The sequence below is a fragment of the Zeus faber genome, assembly GCF_960531495.2.
Source record: "Zeus faber genome assembly, chromosome: 7".
Classification (NCBI taxonomy): Eukaryota; Metazoa; Chordata; class Actinopteri; order Zeiformes; family Zeidae; genus Zeus; species Zeus faber.
Genome location: NC_137203.1, coordinates 4,837,166 through 4,857,881, shown reverse-complemented (window position 1 = coordinate 4,857,881; position 20,716 = coordinate 4,837,166). Strand labels below are relative to the sequence as shown.

The following is a 20,716-nucleotide window of genomic DNA, read 5'->3' as shown; positions in this document are numbered from 1 at the left end:
CCAGACAATAAAAGCTTTTCTGAGACAAACGTCTTCAATTGTCATTTCATTTCTCCCTAATTTAATTGGCAGCCTCCACAGGGCGCAGCGCACACGTCACATAAACAGCCAGCGTCTCATTCCCCCCCCCCAAGGAACTTAATGGAATGAAACAAAGACATAAATTGAACACGAGCTGCAATATAAAATGACAGAAAAGTAAAAGAAAAAAAAGATGGGTACCCACCAAATGTCAGGTCGCTTCATAATACTTATTTTATTCAACCTTTATTAAGTTAGGAAGGTCTCATTTACAAGAGTCCTGATGAAGATCTGTCGTGCTTTAAACAGTCCACAGGATGTCGATGTTGGGGCGACGCAATAACTCACTCAAAACCTTGAATGTTTTCATAAAACATTATCAGAACAAAACCCCCATTATCAACATTTATTAATAGTCTATTAACATTGCAAAAGCATTTTTTTTTTTTTAAGCAACTTAGGGCATCGGCTGCAACAGTGCGTCACCAAAAAGTGCCATCAACTAGATATTATCAGTTATTAAATTATAACAATATCTAAATGCAATTTTTGAAACCACCAACCAACCACTCATAGCCCCATGATGAAAAAAAATATATATATAAATAAACTTCAAAACTTTGGCCACAACAAACCGAAACCCAACCTTTAGCTGAAGCACGCATACAATCAGTCTATTTACACAACTCTTTAGTCAGGAACGTCTGGCGTCATTGGCGTGGCGGAGCCTTTGTGGGACGCGGGACGACGCGCATCCCCAGCGGAGACTTGGCGAGTTCTAGTAGATCTGGAAGTGGGCCGAGGTGGTGCCGTCCTTCCAGCAGTGCAGGCTCTCGATGACGGAGGAGCGGCAGAGCGGGCACGAGCGCTCCCGGTCGAACCACATGCACAGGCAGTCCTCGCAGAACACGTGCTGGAGGGGGGAGGAGGAAGCCCGGGGGTCAGAAGCATGTGGGGTATGTGGGGTATGTGGATCCCGGTGAGACCGCCACTGGGACACAGTGAACATGATGGTCCTGAGTGAACGGCACGAAACACGCCCTGTAGAGCAGCCATTTTTCAACCGGGAGGTCCCGACCCACTAGAGGGCCCCAGAGGGTTGCCTTGAGATGGCAGGGAATATTTACTTTAAAAACACAGCAAAACACTGAAAGACATAGAAAATGACAAAAACAACTAATGAACTCAAGAAATTCTATTTGTACACACAAAATTGACGGCTTCCTAACTCCCCCATCACAAGTTACAGTCGATCAATAACCGCCCTGTCAAAAAAAACACCACGGAGAACACCCCAGTCTCTGACCCGGACAGTGAGAACATGTGCGAGTAAAGTACAAAAAGCCGTATTATCAAAATGTATTTTTTACAATAGTGCTTATTTTTCTGTATTTATTTTATGACATTTCTGTTTTCGGAATTGGGATTGATTTCGTATTTTTGCAGAAACGGTAACTTCAATAGACGCTATTTTGAACGCAAACACCTGCGTTATCGTTGTAGATTAAAGACGGGGGGGAGTAAAAGTCTGCACGGGGGGGCCCCCCCGAAATATGTGTTGCCTTGGCAACAAAACAGGGGGAAAGAGAATTCCATGTGGGTCGCGAGTAGAGAAAAGGTTTGAGAAGGAAATGACTACGGGGAGGCCAGGATGCCACCTCAGAGCGTTATCAAAGCCAAATCTCTGGGTGCAGCACTCTGCGATGATGTGTCACTGCCCGCACCTTATCATCACATCGACACAGAACATTTTCCCCTTCCTGTGACGCTCTGAATGTCACCACAGAGCGACCACGGACTCTTTCATATTAGCAGGGTTTTTTTGTTTTTTTTAAGTCAAAGAACCACACGATGAACATGAATATCGCCGTCTCATTTGACAACTCCTCATTATAGACAAAGTCAGTGAGCAGCGATGGGAAGTCCAATTCTAACCCTACCGTACACAGTACACAGGATACTCTTGGCAGAAGTTACTGCCCTTTTTATTGATTATCGCTGTGACTTGATTTTATCATTAACCATTTAATGGTTTTATTATTAATTTCTTTATAGCCCACAGAATGCACCCATTCACTTTTTTTTTTCCTACGAAAACCTGCGAAATTCGGTACACATATGTAATATCACTAGACTTAAAAAAAATTGCCGCCATTTCCGAAACCTTACGGGAAGTCTGCCATATTGGATTCAAGGCGCAATTTGAGTCACTTTTGGGTCATTTTCATGCTCTGTACTTTCGCAAACTGCTCCTAGGCGATTTATCGGATCGACTTCAAACTTGGCGAGTGTCTACAGGAGGCCTTCACGATTAAAAAAATGTTAAACGATTGAGTTTTCGTGATCATGTTCGAAAAAAATACACTGTTTACGTGACTTTTTTTGGTCATTTTCACGCTCTGTACTTTAGCAAACTCCTCCTCGCCGCTTAATCGGGTCCCACCGACACTTGCACTCCGAGCTGCTCGCAGCTTTAATTTCTATTGTATTTGATCATTTTCTGGTGAATTGCATCAGTAGTTGATGTCTTCTCCCTTCATGTATTTTAATGTTTTGTTTGAAATCATCAACAGTTGTATCAGTTTAATTGATCCGTACCCACCTGACACAGAAGCACGACGGGGTCCCTGAAATCTGCCTGACAAATGGCACAGACGTCGCCGGCCTCGCTGCACTGCTGGCTGCTGGCCCTCACGCCGAAACTCTGGAGAAGGACAATAGAAACTAAAGTTACCTTGTTTAACTGCCTTTATGGGAGGTTTTGGGGACGTGAAGCAGCGTTCAAACAGACCATGCTGCTGACATCAGATACTGTCTCACACTCTGATATTCCCACCTTTTAAAAACGAGCCAACAAAACCCGGCCTGCAAAGAGCAGAATTTAATCAAGAAACTTCCATTTATTTACGATAAATCTTTCTGTATTTTATAAAGATTTGTTGTATGTGGTGTTACACAGGACCTAACCAGACCCAGTCAAATATAAAGTCGTGTGAACTACTTTTAAATGCATAGTTCCTTTTTTAATGTATTGATGTATATGTGTATGAACAGGAATCCTGATTCACTGATATTGATAATGGTGCGACTGCAACACACCCGTCTGACCTGAGCGCTGCAGAGGATGCCCAGGGCTTTGCGAATGGCGGACAGACGACCGCAGATGTCAAAGGACTGAAAAGAAGAAGAAATGCAGTTCCATTGCATGAACATGAATACACATTAGTGAAACCACGTACACATCCGTTAAACCACATACATGTCAGGTAAACCACAAACACGTCAGTTAAACCACAAACACGTCAGTTAACCCACATACACATCAGTTAAACCACATACACATCAGTTAACCTACATACACATCAGTTAACCTACATACACATCAGTTAAACCACATACACATCAGTTAAACCACATACACATTAGTGAAACCACATACACATTAGTGAAACCACAAACACAAAAGTTAAACTACACACAACAGGAATTAATTAGCTGCTTTGGTCCACGAAGCAGCTTGCAAGGCTATAATTTGTCCATTCGCTGCGTTGATTATATTCTTTTCCCTTTTGTTTGGTAATTTTAAACTGGTAATCCTAAAGATTATTTTGTTAAAAGACCCCTATTTGAAATATGAATATGAATATATTTGAAACTGTTTTTGAGCTGGCAATTTAAAAAAACAGCCATTCAATGTGTTTGCATTGTGTATGTGCTCCTCTATATGCTATTTGTGTCAATGGTGGCAGGGTCTGCCACCATGCGCCACCAGAGAAAGTAACTGTTTCCATTGGGAAAGTTGTGGTCTCCAAGGAAAATCTGGGACTTGTCATGTAATCCCGCCCAACACAGACAATGTTACGGATTTCCACTTTAACAGAAATATGTTCAGAAAGTGCTTCACTGGGCTGTTACACTTGAGTCACACATGGCCTGAATCAACTTCCTGTTCAGTTCTCTAAGTTTGGGCCCTTGACAAAATCTTTTTTTAGGATCATTTTTGTGTTGGTAAATAATCGGCAATATGAACTCAAATAGCCCCCGTGTTGACCATTGGAAATAACCTGTTGCTATAGCTTCCAAATATGCCTGACGCTGAGAGGCATTTTTGGACTGGTCATCTCGAGTCAAACTTGTCTTATCTTATCATTCCACAGCAGGAGTGATAAGGCTGTCCCATGTAGAAATTTTGTATATTTTAGCTATTTCTCTATGCCACTGGGCTTGTCACTGGGCTGTGAGAAGGCGGGTGGGGATTTGTTTGGAGAAGAGAGCGCTCTGATATGAGCTGCGGAGCTCTGCAATATCTGCAGCACCACTAGTCACCGTATTTTCATTATTATTATGAATTTAGTAACATTAAATACACACAGGCTACAATTAAATGGGAAAAGCCCCATAAAACTTAGAAAAGTTAGTGGTCGCGGTTGAGGCGGTTGCCTGCAGGGCCCCATGGTTGGTTTCACAATACCGTGGTAGTGCAACATTTCTGTAACCACGACAGCCCTGGGAGTGATGAGGGTGGGATCTTCCCCCTGACCCTTTAAAAAGTTATTCCATTATTATACTTTTAAAGTGGCATCCCAATATCTAAACACATCAAAAACAAACTACAGTGTCACCTTGCATAGACTGTAGATGATGATGAGCATGGCTCCCAGGAAGTAGCTGGAGGAAGGGTCTTCTCCCATGATGTACTTGTACCACAGCTGGATCGGCACCAGGGCCCGAAACAACTGGCTCAGCTCCTCAATCATAAGGTAGAACTTCCCCTGCACACGCACACACACACACACACACACACACACACACACACACACACACACACACACACACACACACACACACACACACACACACACACACACACACACACACACACACACACACACACACACACACACACACAGAAAGAGATTAGATGCTCGATGCAACCTGTTAAAAGGCCTCGTATCACACACATTGAAGCAAATGTCGATTGGAACTGGCTGTTCTCACAACAATATCTCAGACAAATGCATTCTGGGATTCGCTTAATTCCACAAAATTGCATGACGGGCACAGTTTGATATGCAGCTCTGACAAAACACAAAGAACACAAAAAAGACACCAGTAGACTTATCTTCGAATTCTGAACAAAATAGTATGTCTATCTGTGACAAGAAGTTGGAGAAAAGAGGTAAAGCTGGAATTTAAAGGGGCAGTTTGCAGAATTCACGGAACAGACTTTGAATATTATATTCATAATTATATTTTAATTTGTGTAATGAAAATAAGATTTTTTTTTTGTTACCTTAGAATGAGCCTTTTTATCTACATAGGTACGCTTCACGTAGGATGCCAAGTTGCACTGACCCATGTTTCTTCTACAAAAGCCCAGAACGGACAAACCCTGAAAACACTGGCTCGGGAGAGGGACCTTCACGTTTTTTCAATATGCTTTTACCCAACTGCTTGTGTGTTCACTGGCAAAACAACAGATGTGTATATGCTTGACTAGTTTAAAATTTACAGCACTTTGGCAGAACGTGCACAACTAGCACAATGTGTCTGAGAACACAACGTGGCGGGACATCAGGGAAATATGAACCAAATTTTACCCGAGGACATTAGGAGTGGCATTTCGTTTTTAACCAATGGTCCAATTTATGTGGTCTATTTTTTTTTTTTTTCCAGGTCATCGCTAAGCTTCAAATTTATTCAAAAGAACCAATTAGCACTGATGTGTGGCCTACCATTGGCCAGGGTTTAACCTGTTGAGTAGGTGGGTGTATGAAGACAGAAAAGAAAAGTATAGACCTTCTTAAGTGAAGGTATATCCCGTAAATTCAGTTTATTTATCTGTTCACTGACTGTCCAGGAAGCAGAAAGAGCTTCCAGGCTCTCCTCAATCTAGTCAGGAGCGGAGCGGTGATGAAGCCTCCAGCCCAAACATGGCTGCCGTCCAGCGCTGCGCAGCTTCACAGAAGAGGCAATTTGAGCGCACTGCGAGGGAAACTGGCAGCCGCCCCTTCCACCTGCTACCCAGAACCCACTTTAAGCCTCGCCCTGCAGGGGCTCACAAGAACACCCCTCCTCTCGCTTCACCAAAAAGAGTCCAAACGAACCTCTGAATATGTCCCCGACACCGTAAAGAACTCCAGTACTCCAGGAGGATGGGGGAAGTGTTTAAAAAGAAAAAAAGAAAAAAAACAGAGATGCAGGAATAAAACACCCAACTTGATTCCCGGGCGGCCGCCTTGGCTCTCGGCGTGCATAATGACTTCCTGGATGTGAGCTGACAAAGACTAATGACTGTGGGTAAACAGCCCCGAGCAGACAGGTTGCTGTGAGGGAAGGCAGACCTTCATCTCAGTTATTGTCCCTCAGCCTCGTATCCCACCGTGCCCATCTCGCCCACGCAGCGGACAACCCCCCCCCCCCCACCCGCCCCCCTTGTCAAATCTACTGCTTGGACCTGAGCCAAGCAGCTTGGGCAAGCAACACAGCAGCAGGGTCTGCATTTTTTGGTTCCGTTACTTTGTCCGATCTCTCAACCTTCCTCTTCACCGCAGATAAACACACACACACCCGGCACTCCTGCACAACCTGCGTGCGACTGTTGGGCCTGTTGTGCAACGTCCCTCGGGTGCAGAAATTGCTTTTCATTACAACTCGCTTAAGAGGTCGCGAATAATTTAGTTTCCCTGGAGCGAAGTCAAAAGTGAACTGACAGATGATGGTGCAAAAATAAGACCAAACTATTAAAATGAAACAGAAAAATGCTCCTGAGTAATAACAATGGCCAAAATGCAGAGGCAATGTGGTTTTAAGTCTCAGTGTCATCCTTGGGGTGAGATGAAATGGGTTCACAGGATATTTCCATTGATATATAGATAGTTGATTCATATATATTTAAATAAAAGATTTTGTTATTTAGTTTCAAATTAAAAATAATATATTATATATAATCAATTTGTAGCTCCTATGCTTCATGATCTAATAAAAGTAGTCAATGCAATTCACATGAAACAGTTTCCTAATATGCAAGGTGGAATATCATTTACATTTACATTTAGTCATTTAGCAGACGCTTTTATCCAAAGCGACTTACAATTGTTCAAACACCGACGGACGCAGCCATCAGGAGCAATGAGGGGTTAATTGTCTTGCTCAAGGACACTACAGCATGCTAGCAGGAGGAGCCTGGGATCGAACCAGCGACCTTTAGATCACTAGACCACCAGCTCTACCGCCTGAGCCACCATCCCCTTGGTGCTGGCTGGCTTGGTGGAGAATATCTGCCCGTTTACCAGTAATGTCAGTTTTAAAAGTTCGGAAAGATTCTTGATCTGTTGCTAATTGGCCTAAATACTTTTACATGCTACTTAATGCTGTTGTCACAAGAATTTGGGGTTAAAGGTTGAGAACCCCTGGTGCAGAGTATTGTCATGACAATAGGGAGTTTTATACACAGCCAGACATGTGCTTACAAAGTACAATGTAAAGAAGGATGTCAGACCAAAATGATCAGACCTCCTTCCCCTCCTTCATATCATGATAAATATTAGGTAATATCTCAAACTGAAAATTAATCTAGACCCAAAATCTGCGCATCACGTATGAGGATGTCTTCATTTCATTATGATATCACACCACTGACAAAACGATAAGTGATAATCGTGAATGACAGGGTCGACCCTGTTGCACAACAGAGTGATCCCATCTTCACAAGTGCGTACTACGGCCTGTGCAGAGTCCGACTGCGTGCGCTGCTTGTGCACGATCATTATCGAGTCCTAACGAGAAGTCCTAACAAGGTGGAACGGCTGATGCTGTGACTTCACAGAGCCGGAGGTAAAGAGGCAGCGATGACAAAAGTTGGGACTCCCCGAGGCTGTACAAGCCCCAGGGGACTTCCAGTGTGTGTGTGTGTGTGTGTGTGTGTGTGTGTGTGTGTGTGTGTGTGTGTGTGTGTGTGTGTGTGTGTGTGTGTGTGTGTGTGTGTGTATGAGAGCAGAGCACTCTGGTAATAATCCACCTGCCGAGGGGATGACCTCACCCCTGCATACCCCTGGAGGAGGAATGAGCTCAGCATCAGGCTGTGTTGGCTCTGCTAGGTAGCTCAGTGGAAAAATCGAATCCAACCCCGTCCAACAAGTATTTAGCAGCACCTGTATGGAACCTTTAGCCTGTGCGTGAGTGCGTGCGTGCGTGCGTGCACTGCTGCCTTGGGTCGTACCACCAGCACTGACACCCGGTCACAACCTCTCTCCAGAATAATCGTTTAAAACATCATGAATACCAAATGGTGTCACACAGTGACCCGCTGGCACTTCCTTTACTTGCTGCCGCTGACACCATTTAGTGTTTTCATTTTGTTTAAAGGGACCATCGTGCTGACAGGAGAGTTCCCCAAACGTACTCTATATCCAAAGAACAATGACGAACGGAAAAAGAGACAGTGAGTGTATCACATGTTCACTACCTCCAGACAGCCTGCCGAGCTGTTAGAGAATCGTCACAGTATTTTAAAAGGCCATCTCAAACTTTGTAATATATATTTTTTTAAATGTCCATTTTGTTGAGTATTACTTGCATCATAGAAATATCATACTGACTGTTTTGTCCCTCCTTCCGACTAAAATTTAAGGATGATTAACCGCTGGGTTGCAGGAGGACCCCTCAGTGCTGGAAAGAGGCAAATAGTTCTACATGAACACTGAAAATGGAATCTAATGCCCAACTAACAATTATTGAAGATGAAAAGCCACCCTTCACAACTGCCCATGATCAGAGTTAGTTGTTGATCCTACCCTGGACTTGAAGGCCAGGAGGATCTTGGGGAGGAAGAGGACGGAGCATTTCACGCTGATTGTGAAGAACTTGAGCACAAAGTCAGTGATGCCCACAGCCCAGATCAGGTCGAAGAAGTCAAAGCTGCTGATGTTGGGCTTCGCAAACATGAGGCTGGAGGAGATAGGGTTATATAATCACTTAGTGTCACCAGATAGAATAAAAGGGGAAAATAGTGGTAGCATATGAACACATGAATTAATAACAACTTAATAACAAACTACATGGAAATGAATGTGACATCAACAAAAAAATACTCACAGAACATGAAAAAAGACAAGAACAGGAACGATCCCTACATGAAGAATTGGAACGGAAAAGTAAAATGAAATTCCACATTCAACACAAAGAGAATGACTGTGAAAAATGAAATTAATGCACAGCACAAAAATACTATACATACAAAAATAACAACTTTCTAACCTGTTGTAAAGCTCCTCTTGGCTGAAGGTATAGTACAGATACACGATGTTCCCTGCCAGGAAGAGTAGCACCCACAGAGCAACAAACACAGAACGTCCTTCCTGGGGAGGAAATTAAAACACATTCATTAAAATGTCACTAAATAATGTATATAAACTGAAGGAAGAACAGTGGTGAACGGTTCGCAGTAGGATGGGCCATGTTCACCAAATCGAATACCTTGATATTGATCATTTGATGATACTGTGGATAATCAGTAATGTGGACATTATGACCAAGCACATAGGGGTGTTGATTAGCTCAGACAACTGCCTTTCTTTAATGTAATGTAGCCTTAACCCCCCCCCCCCCTTTCACTATCCTTTCCCACAGCATGAAGCTATGGGAAAGGGTAGTGGAGGCTAGGTTAAGAGGAGAGGTGGGGATCAGCGAGCAGCAGTATGGTTTCATGCCAAGAAAGAGTACGACGGATGCAATGTTTGCTTTAAGAATGCTGATAGAAAAGTACAGGGAAGGCCAGAGGGAGTTGCACTGCGTCTTTGTGGATTTAGAGAAAGCGTATGATAGGAGAGAGGAAGTGCCGAGAGAGGAAGTGTGGTATTGCATGAGGAAGTCGGGGGTGGCAGAGAAGTACGTAAGAGTGGTACAGGGCATGTATGAGGACAGTCAGACAGTAGTAAGGTGTGCAGTAGGCGTGAGGAAGGCATTCAAAGTGGAGGTGGGATACATCAAGGATCAACTCTGAGCCCTTTCTTGTTTGCAGTGGTGATGGACAGGTTAACAGGTGAGATCAGGCAGGAGTCTCCGTGGACTACAATGTTCGCGGTTGACATTGTCATCTGTAGCGAGAGTAGGGAGCAGGTGGAGGAGAGCCTGGAGAAGTGGAGGCATGCATTAGAGAGAAGAGGGATGAAATTCAGCAGGAGTAAGACAGAATACATGTGCCTGGGGGGGGGGCTGAGAATGCAAGGAGCGGAGGTGGAGGAGTTCAAGTACTTAGGGTCAACCATCCAAAGCAGCAGAGAGTGCGGGAGAGAGGTGAAGAAGAGAGTACAGGCGGAGCAGAGTGCCCGGAGTGATCTGTGACAGAAGGGTTCCAGCAAGAGTGAAAGGGAAGGTCTACAGGATGGTAGTGAGAGCAGCCATGTTGTACGGTTTAGAGGCGGTGGCACTGACTAAAAGGCAGGTGGCTGAACTGGAAGTGGCAGAGTTGAGGAAGTTGAGGTTTTCATTGGGAGTGACGAGGATGGACAGGATTAAGAATGAGCACATTAGAGGGACAGCTCAGGTCAGACAGTTTGGTGGAAAAGTGAGAGAGGCCAGATTGACACGTGTGCAGGAGAGATGAGAGTTACATTGGGAGAAGGAGGCTGAGGATGGAGCTGCCAGGCAAGAGTAAAAGAGGATGGCCAGAGAGAAGATTTATGGATGTGGTGAGGGAGGACATGCAGGTGGTTGGTGTAACAGGAGTAGCCGAAACAAGAAGAAGAAGCCATAAAGACCCCCATTCAACTCTGACCCCAAAACCCCAGAAGATATCTAGTCTCAAATCACAATATTGATATCATAAAGATATTTATCCCCAACCTCTGTTCAGTTTTGCTGACTAACTCTTCACTCTAGTGCATTCATTAAATTAATGTGACACATTACCCGCAATGACACTTGGTGCTTGAACGTGGAGTTGGCGTAGGCAAAGGTGCTGGCCATCCCCACACAAACGGCAATGCCTGCCGACCAGAGGACACAACTCAAAGAGACGTAACAATACGGAAAAAAATGCTGGATTGAGGAAAAAAAAAAAAGTAAGAATCCCACCCTCGAACAAATCTAGCCTGAAGTATCCCAGAAACACTTTTGCGACATAACATTCAGAAAAGTAAATTAGGCCATGTGACAAAAACTACATATTACTGTTTGTGCTCTTGAACTCTAAAGTGTTGACATTTTCTCTTTTAGAAATTTTTGGGCTTTGGCGACTCAAGTTAAACTCTTCTGTCACTATTTTGTTCATTTTTTGTATGTTTAACATACATTCAACAATATAAAATGGATGTATTTAGTTAAAGATAACCATCACAGCTGAATAATCGCCCTAGTGCAGCATGACGTGTGCTCACCTAGCTTATGCTGGAAGCAGACTTTCGCCAGGAGGATGAGGATGAAGGGGAAGCCCCTCTGGAGCCAGGTGACCACTGCCTTCAGTTCGGACAGAGCCGGGGCCGGCGTGGACGGATCCTCCGGGGCCTCCTCCCTAGAGCTGTGCCTCTCTGCGCCGGCCGCCGCCGTGGCCTGCTGCAGCAGGGAGGAGGTCCTGTGCTGCAGGGGCTGGTGGTGGAAGTGGTGGTGGTGATGGTGGTGCTGGGGGGGCCGAGGGAGGTAAGGCCCGCCCTCGGAGTGGTGGGCACCCCCTTCCTCTCTGGACGAGGCAGTCATCTGGATGAAAACGTCCGGTGGGGAGCCCAGGACAAGGCCGGCGGCCTGGAAGGGAGCAGAGGAAACGGAGCCGGAGGGGACACCCACAAGGCCGGAAAAGAGCTGCTGGGATGAGGTGGGGGAGTCGGGCTTCAGACAGTCAAACACACCGCCCTCATCAAGGCTGCTCTCCGATCCCAGGGTTTGGCTACGGCTCCTGCAGAGAAGAAGGAGAGAAGTATTTGTACTCACTTATATATATTCAGTTTGGTGGAGTTTTGACTTTTACTTCACTACATCTCAACGCAAAAAAATAAATATTTGCATAGATATTTCTAAGACAGTCACATTACACATTATTTGTAATCAGGAACAGGCTCTATCAAACTCCTGTTATGGAATTGCTCCTCAATGATTCATTAAGTCCATATCCTTGTAAATGACAATGACAGCACCTAAACAATTGTATTAAAAATTGTTAATCAGGATCTGCGTGAGCACTCATCTGCAGAAAAAAAGGTTCAGTAGTACTTTATGGAATATATAGGCTCTGTTATATCAGGGCACTGGATATGAAGTACTTTAAGTACATTCAAGAGCATGTACATACAAACTTTGAGACTTCATTGTTGACTAGAGTCATTTTTACATAGTGGAAAACATGGGGGTTGTTATCTCAAATCTGAAACCTGAGGCCAGACCAGTTGAGAACCACTGGTTTAGGATTTGTCTGGAAGTGACTTCAAAGGCCCGTGTGTCCCCACCTTTCAGGGGGCATGCCATCCGTGTTGCTGCTGTGTCTCCTCTGCATGGCATCACCACATGGTCCGGTCCTGCGGATTCAGGGACACAAGCATCAGCGCTGCGCCAGTGGGAGTGGCCGCCATGGAACTGCTATGCAATGCTATGCTAAGCTATATATGCTATCCCGACGTGTTTGTGTCTCCAATTCGGGGTTCGGCGGAGTGAGCGCCGTTAAAAACGGAACATTTCAGTTTACCCGAGTTATCCTCCGATCTTTTTCATCGCGTTGGTGCTAATAACTCGGGCTGGTTTCATTTGCTAAAGCTACACGGGGGAGGCTTCGTTGTTGTCGTTTGGGGGAGATGGGTGGGACAGGCAGCCGGCCGCTTCCTTTTCCGGCTTTATGACGTCGGTGACGCTGTCGGCCAATCAGCTGCCGACCTCGCAACGAACCCCTTCCGCGTTGGGGGTTTGTTGTGATGGCGTTCTGGTGACAGATTCCGTGGGGTGAAATAACGCCGCTCAACCGCTTATGGCGTTCCTGGAAGTTCTGAATCGTTTATTTTGGAACGGACCGAGTCGTGAATATGGTGGTTTGTTTTTGGTTTCGCTTGGCGCCTACATTAAGATTGCAAGTTGAGGTTAACGGTGTGTAGCCGCTTTGCTAACCCAGCAGCACCTGCTGTCCGAGCCTGTTCAGTACAGTGCATTATGTCCGTCTTTAGTCCGTTTGGTGCGTCTGCAGAGCACAGTTCCTTGTGCAAGGCACCGGTTTTACCTAACGGCGTATAATAATTTAAAATGGGTTAGCCCACCTAGGTTGCTTTAAAACTAGAATACATTTGCCTCATAGTATTTATGCATAGTATGTATGTGCCTCCCTTGTGTTCGAGCACAATGAAGATCAGCTGCATTTACTAGGTTGCAAAACCTTGGCCTGGTCAGATAGTTAGACAGATAGATTATTACATCACCTTTCACCCATCCATATCATAGTCGATTTTTTAGCCTGGCTATTCAGGCCTGCTGCGGTTGGACAGACATTATTATTTTATTATTTTAGTGGCCAGTGACAATGACGCCTCTCTGAGAGAGCCATGTCATGATGGTGCTGCGGCGCTTACTGAGAAAACGCTGGGTTCTGGGTGTCGTGTTTGGACTCTCCCTCATTTACTTCCTCACCAGTACACTCAAACAGGTACGCAAAGTCACTTTACGTACGACTATTTTAGATAAAGGTACAATACAAACTCTGCTTTTGGTCCAACAGGGTTAAGTTTCCTCCATTTGTATGTCCGCTGTAGGAGGAGAGAACCATACGTGACCGTACCCTGCTGGAGGTGAGGGATTCGGACCATCGCATCCCCTGGAAGGTCCGTTTCAACTTGGGCAACAGCAGCCGTCAGATCACTCAGTGCCGGAACTCCATCCAGGGCAAGACGCTGCTCACAGATGAGCTTGGTGAGCAACGTGGCCACTAGCCAGCCAGCAGGGCTCCACCACAACATCATGTTGTGTGTCATAAATGGCTCACAACACTGTTTTCTCTGAGCATTTTGGGATCCGTTGTGCTTATGTGGTTATTGATTCAATTTTGTTGCTAGTTGGTCCCAGCGTCGGCTCTGGCCCCGGCATGGGACAATATTATTTATTTATTTGTATTTTTTATTATTATTATTATTACATTTACATTTAGTCATTGATCAGACGCTTTTATCCAAAGCGACTTACAGTTGTTCAAACACCGACGGACGCAGCCATCAGGAGCAATTAGGGGTTAAGTGTCTTGCTCAAGGACACTACAGCATGCTAGCAGGAGGAGCCTGGGATCGAACCAGCAACCTTTACATCACTAGACCACCAGCTCTACCGCCTGAGCTACCATCCCCATTATATTATATATATATATTATTTCATTGCTGATACAGTCCTGAACTTATAGTGAGTATGAGGCATCACTCTTGGGTACTTACCAGTTCTGAGTAACAATATGAATCATGAGATTTAGATTGAGATTTTGGTTCGAATATTGGTAACATCCCAGGTTTTTGAAGACTCACACTCATACTGTGTGTTTATTATTTGCAGTCATTGATTATTTCACTGCGTTGTTCAAACAAAATTAGAGGTAACATTAAACTTTCAATGTAAAAGAGAGTAATACAATTGGTGCTCAATGCTCCTATATCACATTACTTTAGTACCAGATTTAGATTTGGGGGCATTTCATGGGTATGAGTAGATGAGCCCTGCTGTCTCAGGCAGAATAGCGGTGTCAGTATCTGGGCATTGTTCTAAACACAGAGTATCACCCCCCATCCATTACTTGTACTGCACAGTATATATATATATATATATATATATATATATATATATATATATATATATATATATATATATATACTGAAACAGTTATTTGGGCATCATCACTCAACAATGATTGTAATTTTATCCAGAATAACATACTGCTGTGTTCGAAATTTCTCTTGGTATCAGGTTTTTTGGGTTGTGCGTATTCTCAAATGCTCCTTGAGACATGTTCAAGCCACGGTAACATGTTTCTTTAGCAGTTTTAAAGAAAAAGCTGAATCTAAAAAGTACAAAAACATTGTTCTTTTGATTATATAGCACACATTGTCATAATGTATATTCTGAAGTATGAAAATGACCCTTAATTGCACTTGAGTTTAGCTTTTTCTTCTTAAATTAGACCACAGTTACAGTTTATTTAGCTGCAGTGCTCGAGTTTCTCTGAGTTTCCTGTGATCGTGCAACACTGTTGGATTAGTGTTGGGAAATCTTCTCTACCATTTAATCAATCACTACTTATGCTTATCTGGGTGCCTGGGTTAATGTGTTGCAGGTTATGTCTGTGAGAGGAAGGATCTGCTGGTGAACGGCTGCTGCAACTTCAATGCCCCCAGCTCCAGGCAGTACATTTGTAAAAGCTGCCTGGCCAATGGCTGCTGTAACATCTACGAGTACTGTGTGTCATGCTGCCTCCAGCCAGACAAGGTACTCTTCAACAGCTTCAGTACTGTACCTTTCTGAGGGACGGCTTCTGCTTATGTTGCCACTAGGGCTGGCTAAAATATTGAGATTTGACAATCATATTCCTGTATTATTAGCAAACACTATGATAGTGTTATAAAGTAGACAAAAACGACAATTAACGTCCTTTACTGTGACTGCTGTCTGAAATGTACTTCTAAAGGTAAGATTTCAAAGTGCATAGCATCCGATTTGTCTTTTACCCTTATCTTAAGATTTCACAGTATGAGCAATGATCATGGTAGAGAAAAAATCACTGATTAGAATCTGCTCTGGGGGCCTCATGTGTGTGTGTGCGCGCACACACACACACACACGCACACACACACACGCACACACGCACATACACGCACACGCACACACACACTGTCTCTGTTCCTCTGTCTCAGCAACCTCTCCTCGAGCGCTTCCTGAATCGTGCAGCCGAGGGCTTCCAGAATCTGTTCACTGCGGTCGAGGACCATTTTGAGCTGTGCCTGGCCAAGTGTAGGACCTCCTCCCAAGTGTGTATTTTGCAATACTTCATAAGAGCTGTATTAGGACACTTTTCTTTTTGTCTGCAGTAACATTTTATAGACCAAATTGTTGGAACAACGCACAAAAAAACATCATATTTTGTAGTCCAGAAGGTGAGTTTGTATTTTTGAGGTGTAGGATGTCATCACGAGAACACTCTATTGAGAGCAACATTTAATTAATTAAATAATTGATACTGTTGTTTGGAATCATTACTATTAACTGAGATAGTAAACTAAATTTTCCCGCAGGAACCAATACATAACTTAATTGGATTTGGGATATCAAAATACCAAGCTACCTAACTATAATACCATAGTACCATCCACATACATTGATACATTGGCCTAATTGTTCTGTATCTCCCCCCTCTATTTCCTTTCAGAGTGTGCAACATGAAAATACCTACCGGAACCCTCAGGCAAAGTACTGCTATGGAGAAAGTCCTCCAGAGCTTCTTCCAATATGAGTATTTGACTTTAATCTGGGGTAAAGGACGTACAAGAGAAACAGTGGGCCAAGACAAAGCTCCTGTGGGACCCCTAAAGGGACGAGAAGAAGAAACGTAGTCCGTTCTGGTCATATTTTGAAATCTGTGCCATCTTGGACAATCTTGCATTACTGTAATATAGAGATGGTAATAACCGGGGCACGAAAACAAGCCTCAAACGGACAAATACTCTATACGCTATGATTATATACACTTCATAAGTGCATACTAGGTTTCGTGGATTCATCGGTGATGATCGTCAGGTCTACATAGCAGGCAGCTCATCAGTCTCCATAACATTCAACATAGTAGACTTCATTTTAAGACATTGACATTTGTTTTATTTTTGGCTGTACATTTCAAAACAAAACAAAAAGGAATGTATCCCAACTTCTGTGTGTAATGCATGCATATGGAATAGCTATTTAACAAAGGTTACTGTGAATTTAATTGTATTATAATTTATGCAGTGTTGTTTTTTGGCAGTTTTGTGTTTTACGTGTTAAGTCAAGGAATTTATGTAAAAAGGACCATAAAGCCATTTCTGATTTTAATAAATATCTTGAAGATGCATTCATTTTTCCTTTTTATGCCACTGCAAATTTGCGTAACGATCTGTATTATTAGAATGGATCCGTTGGTGGAGCTGAGTGAACATCCATAACTAAGTACCTAATGTGTTAGAGTAGGAAATGTGTTTTACCATGAAATCTCTGTAACATGCTTGAACAAAGGTATGGATTAAAAAAAAAAAAAATCCAAAGCCCTTTAGATGATAACATAATTATGAAGCAGAAGACCCTTGGGGAACCATCCGAAAATTATGAAATTTGGATTGAATATTAATTAATAATTTAGTTTGACAGGGAGAAGGATCACATAAATCTTTGGTAGAGTGCGGTTGTTCCCGGCCGTCTCTGTGATGAGAGTTTGACGCCCTTATCTGCCTTGTTGCGCTCTGTCCATCTGTCCACAAATTGCACGTATTGAAGTCCAAACCGGTGGCTCCCTAAAGATGATTCTTATTAGCTTCTCATTCAACCTCAGGCAAACTAGAGCTCTCACAAGGGAAAGATGGCCGGAGCAAAACAATTAATCATTGTGATGGCAGAGAAAACAAATTCTGTGTTGTAATTAGGAAACGTATCGTAGCCCCGACTCATTTCCCTCTTTGGCAAGTTGATTAATTGCTTTCATGTGGGATTTTTTTTTGCCTCAAAATAACTCTTAATTTTTTGAAGCATAACTACTGTTGATTAAATATATTTTGGAAGAAAATATTTCAAACAATGTCTTCTTTGTGTTAAAATACTGAATTATTATTAGTATTGAAGGTACGCTGATATTATATTTCTAAACAATTATTTCAGGAATTAATTTCACAAATTAAACGTAATTTGTATTCACATTTCCAAATCTAAAAGCAGAGCTGTCACAATTATTACATCGTCATCATCATCATCATGATTGCAATTATTTGAGCAAATTGCGATCTTTTTGAAAAATCAATAGATTCCGCAGTCATAAATTAAGGGGAATGATAGAAGTGTTGCAATACATAGATTGTTTATTAGGTGAGAGTCCATCAGTTGGGTTAAAGAAAATTAACAGTACGTACATTTTTATTTTTTCCAACTTCAATGCCAATCAATTGCCACTACACCACTATGATAGTAGCATAAAATAAACAAAAAAAGAATAAAAGGCAACTAAAATGTGATGATTATTTGATCCCTGATCCCAAGTCTTTTGATGCTATTCCTAGAACAAAAAAATCCTCCCTGAACTTGCCACAACATTGCACATCAAATTAAGCTCGTCGACCTTTACAGGATATATCTGCTTCCCTTAAAGTACTCAGCAAGATCTCTCTGGATTATACGTCTTTTGATTTGGCTTTTCACCGCGACCTTTGACCCCTGGACCAGGAACTCAAAGCGTTCCAGCCAGGCGAGGAAGTCTCTGGAGTCCACCAGCAGCGTGTGGCTCCACGACTTCCTCTCAAAGCCGTCTCTGGGGAATCTGGGGGGAGTCGGCCTCGGGAGGCACTGACCTCCCAGGGCCTCCTTCACGCAGCACAATAGCATGTGCACAGCCAGGATGGCCTCCTTGAGCTTGGCGTGGAGAACTTCGTCTTCAGGGTTCAGGTCGTTCCGCTGGTCCTCCAGGACATCGTCTAGGGCTCGGGCCATGAACGACAGGCTACACTGCACTTGGGCCCCAGGGAGGGGCACTCTCCGAGGGGTACGCAGCTCAGGGAAGCCAGGGGACCAGAGTGGGAGGTCATTTCCATTGGCAGCATCCTGAAAATAGAAAAATAAAGAAATCAGTTTGCTTTAAGTGGAAATCCTAAAGATTATTTTATTTTGAAAAAAGTAAGAAATTTGACATCTATCCTGCGTCAGTTTGATTTGAACCAGTATTGCTCGTTGTAGTCATTAAACTGCCAATATGGGTGAACAAAAAAAAAACTAAGTGACCAAGAAAATGAAATCAATCGCTCAGAAGAAGGACGTCACTTTCTAATGCTAAAATAAATCATTTCTATTGGGGGGTAAATTTGGTCCCTTATAATGTTTTCCACCCTCTGATTGGTGTAATGCGTCATCCCTCTGGAAGGGTCCAGGAAGCAGGGAGGGGTTTGCAGAAGGTGGCTCCTGCACTGAATCAAAGCCGGGACCTTGATTTGGTTGGAGGCCACTAGAGGGTATTGACAGTATATCCACAGAAGGTCAGGACTTCCATCCATCCATAGACGCCAGGTCACCTGTCCATCACGGGGTCACACCCGCCATCACACCTCTGGAGGTTGTGTGTTGGATGAAGAAGGAGTCTCCGCTGACGTTGACTTGATTAAAATAATAGTTTTATTACACAAATCAGCATCAAACTGGACTTGCCATGGACTGCACAGGAGAGAGCAAAGCCGGAAGTATTCTCTGCCGAGCGGCGCTTGGCACTCGCTTTAATAGCTGTACAGAGATAGCGTACCACATCTGGTTCCAATCCATAGATGTCAGCTCAGCCTCTGTCTTGCCATAAATCGAAACATTTTCGCTTCTCTCCTCGCTGGGCCTCCAATGTACACCCTTAAAGTTGACTTTCTCCGTGTAACTTTCGAAGTAACATACGTTTATATTATTACTGCACTATATCTAATTTTTGGGAGCTCAGTGACCTATTCACCTCAAACCTTCCAGACACCTCCATTCCCCCCTTCAAGACTACACAAAGTCTCGACAGAGAGAAGAGTAATTGAACTTACGATGTTAATCAGCTTAATAGAAATCACTTAATAACAAACAAAATTGGTTATAATATACCCTTCTGACCAAGCTTAGTCGTAACAATACAGCAAATTTGTGGAGTGTGAGAGCGAAAAACCCATCTGGCAGCTTCCTTTCTTAGTACATCCATCCATCCATCCAATCAAGACAGGAAAATTCTCTCACGGTCCCTCTCCCCAAGGCAACCACCTAAGGTACTCCAAATCAATTGACAGCAAAAGAATACGGGTTTAGAAAACTGAATAGGATGTTACATAGAAATGCATACATTTAGAACTTCAGAAATAAATCAAAAATTTGTCCAAAGTCAGGCTGGTCGACCCATCGGACCTTCCAGTGGACCTTTCCCTGCCTAGCACCAATGTCCCTCAAAAACATCAAAAAAAGAAAATACCTGAGGTCCCAATGTATTCACTTCATCCTATTACACACAACTCAAAGAAAACAATAGCAAATCAAAGTAATATGTCTTGCTAAAAATATCTAGTGTAGAGTACAGGATTTTCATCAATAATACAGGTTACATTGTAATAACACATATGTATGTACACATATGTATGTATTGAACTGTTGCTTTTTTAACACCATCAACTTTTAATGATATTTCACTCGACACCCCTGATCATGATGTCCTCATTCAGGGCCCGCCGTCCATTTTCATCCTCCATTTTTGAATTTCCATGTTTGAGTGTTCAAGTCCATCAGGCTGTTAGGATCTCTGGACACAGCCACCCTCTGACTGATCCTGAAAGAAAGAATCACTTGCAAGTATCTTGCACAAACATCAAATACAGTACAATAATTTCACTTTTGCATTATACTTTAACATTATACCAATATATGATTGACCAATTCAGACCCGTCTGCTGATAGATTTTAAAAATGCGATTTTTCAGCACACCATTCATTTTTTCACAGACACCTTGGCTTTGCG

At 43.3% G+C, this 20,716-nt stretch overlaps 2 protein-coding genes across 4 annotated transcripts; one reads left to right on the top strand and one right to left on the bottom strand.

Annotated features, from left to right (window-relative positions):
- Positions 1–680: 680 nt before the first annotated feature.
- rnft2 (ring finger protein, transmembrane 2) lies at positions 681–12,805 on the bottom strand. The gene is made up of 10 exons (XM_080003648.1): positions 12,695–12,805; positions 12,459–12,527; positions 11,400–11,911; positions 10,933–11,009; positions 9,280–9,380; positions 8,817–8,970; positions 4,644–4,793; positions 3,130–3,195; positions 2,624–2,725; positions 681–934 (listed from the first exon to the last, which is right to left on the bottom strand). The coding sequence occupies exons 2-10, from the start codon at positions 12,503–12,505 to the stop codon at positions 800–802; spliced, it is 1,344 nt and encodes a 447-aa protein (XP_079859774.1). The 5' UTR covers positions 12,506–12,527; positions 12,695–12,805; the 3' UTR covers positions 681–799.
- Positions 12,806–12,917: 112 nt separating this feature from the next.
- Positions 12,918–17,068, top strand: spring1 (SREBF pathway regulator in golgi 1). 3 transcript variants are annotated; one of them, XM_080004610.1, is made up of 6 exons: positions 12,933–13,028; positions 13,502–13,636; positions 13,743–13,899; positions 15,302–15,453; positions 15,879–15,992; positions 16,391–17,068. In XM_080004610.1, exons 2-6 carry the CDS (start codon positions 13,541–13,543, stop codon positions 16,472–16,474), a joined length of 603 nt encoding a protein of 200 aa, XP_079860736.1. In that variant the 5' UTR covers positions 12,933–13,028; positions 13,502–13,540; the 3' UTR covers positions 16,475–17,068. The 3 variants fall into 3 exon arrangements, with proteins under 3 accessions (XP_079860735.1, XP_079860736.1, XP_079860737.1); XM_080004611.1 differs by having other exon boundaries at positions 12,995–13,031; XM_080004609.1 differs by having other exon boundaries at positions 12,918–13,636.
- The last annotated feature ends 3,648 nt before the right edge of the window (positions 17,069–20,716 follow it).